We start from the raw sequence: 10,927 nt of genomic DNA, 5'->3' as shown, positions 1-10,927 counted from the left end.
GTAATGTCACTGTGGGAAAATAACATTATTTTAATTGGTTGCACCTATGGAACCATGGCTGAATTTATTCCTATTTTGCCGATAATGAGCATCTTAGAAGTTTCTACAGAGGGCTGAAAAAACATATTCATGTATGAAGCATGAAAAGCAGTGTTGCTTTTGAAATGGGTTTCTCTCAGTTTTCTATGGCAGGTCAGGCAAAGTTTACTCTCACAATGGTGAGACGAAAGAGAACTGCGTAACACAATATTCTGTCGTTGAAGGGTGTCAAATTAGGATTAGGTGGTTCTTTAGTAAGTGAAAGATGGGAAATTCAACTGCAAGGTACAAGTTATGAAATAGTTTTACACATATTATTATAAAATGTATTGTGATGCCATTTAAATTAACAATGAAAATAATTTATCCTCTGATAATGAACAATGAACGATAACATCACCATCTGAAAAACACCAATGGATACTTTTTCCTAGTATTTCCGCTCTTGCTTTTCAGTCTTCAGTGACTTAATACAGACCTGTGTCAATAGGTTAAATCAAGAGGTGAGCATTTCAGGCATGTCCACATGTGATTATCAATTACATGCAATCATACAACCCAAGATGTTCTAAACGGGTTCGTGACACGACTCTGCAATCACACACTTTCTTCTGACCTCATTGCTTGTGTATTTAACTTGACTAAAATATGTGTCCAGTGCAGCAGAGAAAAATACAAGCAGAGATCCTGTGCTATGTTCAGGAACCTGCTATCACTTCCATGCTTTGGCGGTGAGTTCTTCAGGCTAGCCTACTTACATTTTAACATAGATTTTCATACACTAGTGAAACAAGAGCAAAAATAGTAGCCAGAGAGAAAGGGTTATAATCAGTTCTGTTTCCTGGATGTACAAAAGCACACAGTGAATCTGGCAACCATAACATTTTTGTTAGTTGTTTTATGGGGTCTAAGGAAAATCTCTGATTTATGTTGCTCTGTGACAGTTTAATGGTGTTGCTTGTTATGAAAAATTGGGGGATCTAATGCTCCCAACACCAATATAAGCAACTAAGTGCCAGATAAAATGAACCTGAATTCATTAAGTTACACCTGCACCAACAACATTTATGCTGATGTCCATTCTGAGCTGATGATATTACAAGTGAATTATTATCCAGTTAGATCATAAACACGGCTTTGATTATGATGGCATGTTTATTCACATTAAAGTTTCACTGCTTATTTAGAAGCAGGGACAGAGTTTTGCAGCTCATTTGGACTATTTTTTTCCTAAAGAGATGGAGGAGAGGCTGGTTTTTTTTTTTGTGAAAATAACAGGAAGGTAACATAAAATACTTCAACATGTAATGTAAAAAAAACCCATCTCTGTAATGCTACCCAAGGTGGTGGGTCTGTATGGCTAAGTAAACATAAAAGATTAACACATTTGTTGCTTGATTTTGATTAACTGTCAAGAGCAACATACAGAGCATGGACTGAGAAGACAAAGGCATTAAAACAGGCGTCATAATACATAAAAGATGTTTATTTTTTTCTCCCTAACCATTACCTGCCTTTCTCTTCTCTGCCATGTTGAGTCTTTCTTTCTCTTTTTGACTTTCTCCTACCTTCCATTAAAAACAGGACCAAATACTAACTGACTCTAAAATGGAACTTGAACAATTTATGAATGGGCTTGTGCAGTTGCCTACCACAGCAGGAGTCGTACAAATATTTTCCACTTTGATGCTCCCAGTGCTGCACTCCCTTATCAACTGGCACATTAGTCCAGTTCCCACTGACACAGCCGTACAAAAGTTGATTTTAAACAAGCCATTCTCCACTTTGCATGTGTGTGCTGGGTTCATGTGTATCTATGTTTGCTCTTTTGGCAGCACAGTGCTGTCTGTAGGTGTCCTGATCAGTCCCTGTCCAGCCAGCGTGGAGGGCAAGAGGACAAAACACCTGTCAGTATGCAAAAGACCAAAACAACATAGAAAGCTCTACAATAGTACAGTGTTGGCACATTGCAAAACACTCAAGTACCTCTGGTCGGAAAGCAAAATCTGGGGAAGTGGAATAGAATAAGAATAATGTCTCATTTGAACTGATACAGGAAAAAGAATACTTATCTTCTCTTAATATATTATCAAAATAAGTAAGATCATATATTGATTGATTATATATATATATATATATATATATATATATATATATATATTTCCAATAATTTGTCTCTTTCCTTACATTACCTAAATCCAGAAGGTGGAATGTGAAATGGTGAAGAACAAATGGTGACAAACAAAAATAGCAAAGAGGGGCAAATCATAGCCTTCTCTAACTGCCAGCTTTTGCCAGGCCTCTGTGTGAGACAAAGCTCTGTCAGCTGACCACAGGGATGTGTGGCAGGTGCCTAGGGACAAAAGGCAATGTAAGAAATCAATGCTGCCTTGAACACCAGTGTTGACCGTTTCTGGCTGGGTTTGTGTTGCAGAGCAGCAGAGAAACAAGAAGTGTACCCCAAGCAGTGCCTATTAACATGGAAGCTATGGCCAGTTTCATGGTTAGAAATTTAAAATGCACACTTCTCTGTTTTGAGTTTGATTGTTTGTCAGTTTGTTTTGAAAGTCATGATTTGGACTACATTATTGTTCTGTATTTCTTCAGGTATATCTTCAGCTGACAGAGCATGAAGGTTTACCTTAGAGCTAAGCTCTTGAGCAGACTTGCTGAACTGTAAATAAAGAGGATACTGCAGCTATGCAAAACATGAAATTATTGGGTCATCTACCCAGGGCTATTAAATAGCATGCCCTGTTCCCTAAGAAGCAAGCACAGCATCTTACATATAGAGTGATTATTTATCTGCAAAAATAAACAAATTTTAAAAAATCTGACAGGATATAACCCAAACAGGAGAGCATTAATCTCATCCTAGGATTTTATAAGAGATGTACAGCAGCTATTCTGCTAGCACATGTCCCATGGTGTTTGCTAAATAGTGTGTGTAGATATAATCAATTACTCATTAGAGATGCCACACACGACACAGATACAATCATACCACTACTGATTTACCCTTGACCCTTTGCTGTTATCACACAAGGAATGAGGTACAAGACCACAACAGCTAGAGAGTAATTTTTCCTGTTCCCCAAGGGAAAACTTCTTCATCACTTTGAAATTATTGTTCAGGAAGGCACAAACCTGATATATCTCAAAATTAGACCATGTGTACCTTTGGTGGTGTCAAGAGTACACTGTGAGATCTCTCAAAGTAACCTCCATAAGTACTGGGAAAGGCACTCCCATGAGCTCACTGCTGTCAGGAAGTTGAGAGAAGCCTCTCTGCTCTACAACATGCAACTCTTGCAGTTGCTGCAAGTCATCTCAGACTGTGAGGCAACAAGTGTCTCTAAATCAGGTGGCATTTAAGAGACTCCCTACACTCCTCACCTGTCCTGTGAAGCTTTTCACCACATCACATCATCACATCACATCACATCGCATCGCATCACATCACATGACAGGCGTGAGACAAATAATTTCTATTGGATGAATCTGCACCAGAAAACACACAATAGGAGAACAATGCTTGTTTCAACTGCTAATCAGCATCAAGTCCAAAGGAGTAAGTCAGATATAAACCTCTCCAACATGCAGTGCAGGTGGTTACCGGGCTCTCTGCACCTGCTGTTTCCCTTTTTCAGACCCTCTCCCGCTGAGCAGTGCTGATCAGCTAATGCAGGCACAGCCCATGGGATCCCACCTGGCTCTGCTGTATGCTTCTCTGACAGACACACTGATTCACTTTGGGGATGGGGCAGTAACAGCAATGTTCAGCACATCCTGTTGATGTCTATTCACCCTGACAGCTAAAGTGGAGCCAGTAATGATACTTGGAGCAGGCGCAGATTATCGTAGGTGCTGTATACAAACAGCGTGCCCTAGTTCTTTGCAAACGACCCTTGGACTGCCCCCTGCTCCTTCATGCAGACAGAAGCCTGTCCTATTAGGTCACAGCGGAGAGGAAGAGGGGACGGGGGTGCATGTGAGCGCACTGTGCAGCGCCCATCCCCAGGCCGCAGTCCTTCCCCGTGTCTCCATCCCTGTGTCTCACACAGCGGTGTGAGAGCTGCTGTGAGGGCGGGGATGGGTACCCTGCTCTTTGGCGATTTCACTGAGTCTTTCACCACGAGTATTTTGTTCTCGAATAAGCCAGCTCTCAGTTGTGAGAGAGCACAGGATACTTTTCAACGGCATCTTGAGTATTCGAAGCACAGGACAAAAGCTTCGGCTCCCGGGGCTGAAATGCGGGTGTCTCACAACGAGGGGCCGCTTACAAGCTGCCGGCTCTGCGCCTCTGACAGCCGTCGGGTCAGTGCGGGAACACATCTCCCTAAACCCGCACAGTTTTAACTCGGGCGGTGAGCGGAGCAGGGGGCCGGCACAGCACCTCCGCGGCCCCGGCGCCCTCTGGCGCTGCCGGCGCGGCGGGACAGCCGGGCAAGCACCGCTCCGGCCTGCGGGAGCCCCGCGGCCCGGCTGGGACGCGGCCTGAGGGAGCGGGGGCTCGGGCTCCGCGCGGCATGGAGGCCGAGCACCCTCCCCGCGGCGGGGGCCGCCGCGCTGAGGGCCTGCCGTGTGCGTCACTAGGGCTCTCTGGAGAGGAACGAGCCCTACTTACAGGTTTATTTTTTTTCCCCGAGACCCAGATTTCCTAAATCCCGATTCAGTTTAAAAATAGCTCCCAGAAGGATTTCAGCGCCCCCGCCCGTGCGTGGTCTGCGCAGGGGAGCATCCCTCGCGCGGAGCACCGCCGTCAGGAGCGGCAGCAGCTGGGGAAATTCGGCTGCTGGGGAAATTCGGCTGCTGAAGCATCGGGCACTTCGCAAACCGTTCCTGCTGACCCCCGTGCTGACCGGCAGCGCCGGTGTGAAAAAGCAGACTTTGGATTTAATCTGAGAAGAAATTCGCATGCTGCACCATGTGGCATTCAATGTCTGGAAACAGCTCCTTGATCTTAAAGAAGCTCTGTGCAGAGTTTTTGCTGAAATTAATAGATCATGCTCAGTTTCTTATCAATAGACATGTCTCTACTGATTTCATGTGTTAATTAGTTTATGATCAAAATCTTATAAATAGAGTTATATTGGGGAAAATCCCAAGAAACCATGCAGGGTTACATAGCTGAAAATACGTACAATATTCTATCACTATGACTAGAATGCAAGACACCTTAAACTATTAAACCCCCAAAATTCTGCAGGTCTGCAATGTGGGAGAATGCAATTTTGCTTAAAGAGCACCATCTTAAATTAAAAATGGATTGAGAAAAATCTCAAATACAGTCTTCCAGGTGCTTTGTGGAGTTACATCAGTATAATCTAGAAGGGCTGTGACAGTTCACCTTGATTGAAGGCCAAAAAGATTTGTTCTTTCACTCATCATAGGACAGAAAGAATTCTTAATGCTAAGAAGTGAGTTCATATGATGGTTATATATCATAGTAAAAACAAACAAAACCTCCAAAATCCAAACAAACAAAGAAAACACACACACACACACACACACACACACACCCAGCTGTGGGATCTCAGCACACCACTGTGGATGTGCAAAGACACCAGGGGAGCCCCCAAACCCTGTAATTAAAAAGACTTAAAACAGAAAAAAAGGATGAAAGTAGAAGGTGGAAGGACGAGAAGGAGGAAAATGCCTTTATAAAACATGTCTCTGTTCTTAAAATCGATGATCAGCACTCAGTACAGCAAGGAACTGTCACCACTCTGGAGTTTCTCAAAAGACTCCCACAGAATTCAGCCAGAATTCATCTCATGGGTCAAGGTAATTTCAATATAACTATTTAAACTTATTATTCAATCTTCTCTTTAAAGAGAAACCCAGGACTCTTCCAAGTCTTTACAATTAATATAGTGCAGCTAGAAGTAAACTTTAAAATCAATATGCACCCTTCTGAGTTTTCTTCCATTTACTCTGTCAGTATTATTTGATGTAATAAAAATAAAGATATTATTACCTCATGAAACTTATGCCGGGAGGGAGAGGGGGCGGGAGGGAGGGAGGAGGGAAGAGCAGCAGGAAAAAAATCTGTGGTGCCTGACTGAAGGAATTTTCTTGTGGTGGGGGAGGGTGACTGGGCAGAAATTTTCACCCTAGTCCTGCAATTGGATCCATCAAACCTGACCTCTGTGCTACTGCAGTGCCTGCTGGATTCAGCACAATTATGTGCTAAGTTCAGGGCTCTGTACATGTGGAACTAACTGGGGATTTGGGACCATCCAGTTTCCTGCTGTGGAGGGACCATGAATTCACTTCTCTGTAAATTCCAGAAAAGGAGCAAGACACTTCCATAAGAGAAACTTGCATTTATTTTTAGATCTTCTGTTCTCTCACTCAATCCCACAGAGATCATGCTGAACATAGCATGCCTCCCCTTCCCCAGCTACACGTGCTTCCCCTTCTCCAAATACACGTGCCTCCCCTTCTCCAACTACCTGCTAACACCAGGCCATCACTGATGAAAAACAGTGTGTTCCATATTTCTCTAATGAGAAAAACCTCACACAAAGTTTGCAGTCACTGTTCAATAGCTGCTGCTGCAGTTGCTAATCCAGCTTTGAGTCTGTTTAAATGTTGTGTCCCAAATATGACCTCTGTCAGTGTCTTGTCCATTACTCCGGAGCACAGTGGTTGTTTTGTGTCCCGCCCCCCCCCCCGCCCCCCCCCCCCCCCCATGCTTTGTTTCTTACAACCTCTTAAGTGTACAAGACAGGGACACATGCACCTGCAGGTCCATGCAGCCGGACAATATTCTGAATGCACATCTCCATCCAGAGCTATGTCTCCTGATTGCTAAGGCTGCTGCACAGAAACTCAGAGACTTCCAGCTGTGAGGTACATCAGGTCTGTGCAACTGTCTGTGCTAAATGCCAAGCTTCTCCAGCTCCCAGGAATGAGACCAATCACAGGTGGATGAAATCTGGCAAGAGCTAAGACAGCTGCAAGACAAGTAAGAGAAAGATGATGCATTCCATAATGGATGCCTGCTTTTAGCTGGGCTGTGCCAGGCCAGGAAACTGACCCACAGGCACACCAGCAGTGCACTGCTTGGTTACTTCAGACAGTGACCACTGCCCTCCAGGGCGTTTTGTGTGGTGCCCACTCCAGCAGGTGAGAGCTGAGATCAGCTTTTGCTCTGAGGGAGATGAGCAAACCTAATGGGATCATCTTAGGGAAATACTGGCTTGTTGCACTTCTAGGCACATTGAAAAGCAGAACCTGAAATATATGTGGAAAAACAAAATAAAAATATAGGGACTCATAGCATTGTCATTGCTCTGGGGTTTAAAAGGTTCCTGAGCAAAGCCTCTTTGAGTCTTCATTCTGGATTGCAAAATTTTGGAGCTAATACACTTCATCTTTTGTTAAGTACAGCTGTAAATATATTTCACAGAATCACAGAATACTGTTAATTGGAAGGAACCTACAAGGATCATCAAGTCCAAATCTTAAGTGAATGGCCCATACGGGGATCAAATCCACAGCCTCGGTGCTGAGGAACACCATTCTCTAATCAAATGAGCTCATTTCAAATTGATGTGGATTCAATGCATGGAACAAAACTGAACTTGAGCAAGAAAGTTTACTACAACCCACAGTTGCCTAATACTCTGGGGGCAACCTGCAGCCTGGGTTGTGTGCCTAAGACCCACATTCAAATAAGGAGGGACCTCAGAGGTGTTTCACCACAGCCCTCCCACAGAGTGGGGTGCAGCAGCTGTGATTGTCGAAGTCCTCAACAGTGGCAGGATGACACATTTTTGTCGAGGCTTCAGAAAGATGCCATTTTCTTTAGTGACATTAACTTCATAGTTATTAGGACTCCTGGCAGCAGACTGTGCTTTGCCTCCCATCAGGCAGGGATGGAAACTGAATTTGATGCATGGAAGATGTCTTAGAGATCTGTGTAAAAGAAGTCACTATTTGTTTCTCTGTTCTGAGATGCTCTGGTTCAAGCAGGATGCTGCAAAAAATGCCTACAGGACTGGGCTGTGCAACAGGACTGGTTATCCAGGTAAAGCAAGCTGAGAAAGCCTAATCTGTAGACTGGACTTATTAATGAGTAAGCTCTTCTAAAGAATCAGACAAAATTAAGAGCACTTTTGAAATTTCCCAAGCAATCAAGAATGAAAATACCTGAAGAAAAAAATCAAGTATTTTCTAAAGATGCCTGGATGTCCAGGAGCAATCATGATCTTCCACAAACATAGTGTGCATTCACAGTTCACCCTGGTTTCAGCAAGTTTGAAAATCAAGCTTCTTGTTGGGGAATCCTAATATGGATTTGGATCTTTGAGTTTAATAGCTTTGCTATTAATAGTTTAGCCATTGAATAATTAATAGCTCTGCTATTAAGCTGCATTGCAAAGGGCTAATGAATTTTGACAGAGAAAAAGGAAGGGGTCAGTTAAATAGCTTCAGTGATACTGTGTATGAATATCAAGAACTTGCTCACACTGTCTTATCACACAAGTGTTTAAAGAAAAGATTTTTTTGGGTTCTTGCTATCATCTCTTAGGATTGTTGTCTCTTGTCCATGATGATTTTATGAAGAAAAAGGGTATATTTCCTCATAACGTGGAGGACACAAGTTATTACAGACATAGTCTTCCAGCAGTCCTTCTGGTTCATCAGAACTGTCTTCTGACCTGAAAAGAGGAAGAGGAGCAGATACAAAAAGAATCTACCAGACCATTCACGTAATTTCAGTGTTTTATCCTCCCAGCCTTACCTGGGAAAAGTACTCCCCGGCTTCTTCAGAAGATGCTATGAGATGAAGTTTTACTGTGATTCAGCTCTTTGCTGTGTTTTTTCATGAAGTTTAGAAGTGTCAGGAGGTGACCTTTGTCTCCACCCTGCCTATGCCTGTCACTCATATTGCTGAGGACAATGGGTCAGTCAGCAGTTTTTCAAAAAGACTTTGATAAATGAACTAACAGTGACTTCTGTTGCAGAAAGGATATAATTATGAGTAATTACTGTAATTAGAATATTTTTCCTTGGAGGAAGGAATTATAGAAAATTATTTTGTGTGCAATACTGCTCTGCAACATGACCAGTATTGTTTATGCCTCAAAAGTAGGAAAAGAGGAAGAGCTGGAAGGTTGTTACAGTGGGAGAGCAGCCTATTGTGACCAGGTGTATTCAGGAGGGAGAGCATCTGGTACCAGACTGATTCTTGCATTGTTGCAGAAATGCTGTTTGTGTGCTGACTCGTGTTGTGATTGTGTTTGAGTGGAAGCCTCTGGCTTGATGCCTTTTCCTGGTCTTAAAAATTGAGAGCCAGACATGGTTAAGGGATAAGGGGTTTTACCTCAGTATTTAATAAGGATCCTTATGGTGCCCCAAGGCACCAAGGTGGGATGCACTGCAATGCAGCCCCACGATAGATGGTGTGTACACTTTATTGACCTTACAAATTAGCATATCTAACAGGGGTGCCCCAATGGAAAGCCTGGATGAATGGTGTGATATTCCCCCATCCATGGAATTCCCCCTGGATGAGTCGAATCTCTAGTTTAGAGGATGTGTTCTAGAGAGAACCTTGGTTTCCCAAGACAGTGTAGAGTTTTCTAGCGTCCTACCACAAGGCCTTCAGGATGTTTGGGCTCCTGACCTAACAGGATACTAGGGCTATGCTGAGTTATCAGACTTAAGGAATTACAAGCATGCTTGCTAAGAATACTGAGGATATATAAAAGTTATATAAAAGGTATATTTAAAAAAAGGCAAAAAATCATCTTGGTGTCATACATATAATAACTAAAAGGTGGCAAGATAAACATAAGAAAACCTCCACAAATAGGAGCACATATATCTTAAAAAGTAATAAGAGGTTTAGCTTACTGAAAACCAAAAGGCATTTATAAATGAATTTAAATTGTATAAAAACACTTTGCAGGAAAAGTACATTTCCTCACTTAAGAAAAATTCCTAATAAGGATAAAAAAAGTCTGAGAAGGATAATGTCCTGGACTAGCTGTAGTTTCTTATGAAACCACACATTGTACTTAAAATATTCAGAAGCCTGTGTCCAAACACACTAAGGCATTTCAGAAGATGTACCTCTGATTCCTGGAATTCTCTGCAGGATAAGCAGTGTAGGTCTCATCTCCAGTAAAAGCCAGATTGTCCAGGGTGTAGGCAGGGCAGAAGTGAGGAGAAGCCGAGGTGAGGACTGGCGAGGTGCTGGGGGGAGCAGCACTGCAGCAGCTGAGCACTGGGTGAAGGTAGCCGGGACTCACAGCAGTGCCTTCCTGGGATGGGTACGGCGGAGGGATGTACTGTACCACTGTGGCACCATGGAAAGTTATAGGCTGGTTAATGCCAGTGAAGACAAAGGACTGTCCGCTTGCAGCCTGATCAAGTTCCGACGTATTTTCCTCTCTTTCTTTACAGGGCTTGCATGTAAGCATGTTAAATTTACAAACAGCAATCAGAATAAAAGTCACCCCGACAGACAGCAGAATAGGCCCTAGTAACTGAGTCCACTCCAGGTGAGTAATGCCGTCATATTTTATCCATCCCATCACAGTGAAAGTGATCCCCACCAGTCCCAAAAACACACCTGAAAAGAGCAGAGTGGTGCCAGCTTTATCCCCATCTGATACCAGGGCATCAGATCTGTTTGGCTGACAAGGAGTGACAGAAAAAACATTCAAGGAGAAATCTTCTACATTGTTGTTGTTGTTTTGCTCCATTACTGAGTATAATGTATCTTCTCCTTCAAGAGAAAGGGGGCTTGTAAAGGACGTGGCAGAGCATTTAAAGTCGAAGGTTCAGGTTAGTTATACAAGAACTTTGTGTGTGTATGGTTAACAGAGTCCATCATGTGAAAGAATAAACTTTGCTTGAAAGAACAAAG

At 43.0% G+C, this 10,927-nt stretch overlaps 1 protein-coding gene across 1 annotated transcript; it reads right to left on the bottom strand.

Moving 5' to 3' along the window:
• Nucleotides 1–8,608: 8,608 nt before the first annotated feature.
• TMEM174 (transmembrane protein 174) lies at nucleotides 8,609–10,827 on the bottom strand. Its single transcript, XM_041426955.1, has 2 exons — nucleotides 10,129–10,827; nucleotides 8,609–8,711 (listed from the first exon to the last, which is right to left on the bottom strand). Exons 1-2 carry the CDS (start codon nucleotides 10,761–10,763, stop codon nucleotides 8,609–8,611), a joined length of 738 nt encoding a protein of 245 aa, XP_041282889.1. The 5' UTR covers nucleotides 10,764–10,827.
• Nucleotides 10,828–10,927: the final 100 nt, after the last annotated feature.

Source organism: Onychostruthus taczanowskii, unplaced genomic scaffold (genome assembly GCF_017590055.1).
Source record: "Onychostruthus taczanowskii isolate IOZ18803 unplaced genomic scaffold, ASM1759005v1 scaffold96, whole genome shotgun sequence".
In the NCBI taxonomy this organism is placed as follows: Eukaryota; Metazoa; Chordata; class Aves; order Passeriformes; family Passeridae; genus Onychostruthus; species Onychostruthus taczanowskii.
This window is presented reverse-complemented; position numbering and strand designations above follow the sequence as displayed.

Coding starts and splice junctions, on each gene's coding strand:
- TMEM174 (XM_041426955.1), bottom strand. CDS start 10,763: ATGGAGCAAAACAACAACAACAATGTAGAAGATTTCTCCTTGAATGTT. Junction 8,712..10,128: donor GAGAATTCCAGGAATCAGAG/GTACATCTTCTG, acceptor TCCTCTTTTCAG/GTCAGAAGACAGTTCTGATG.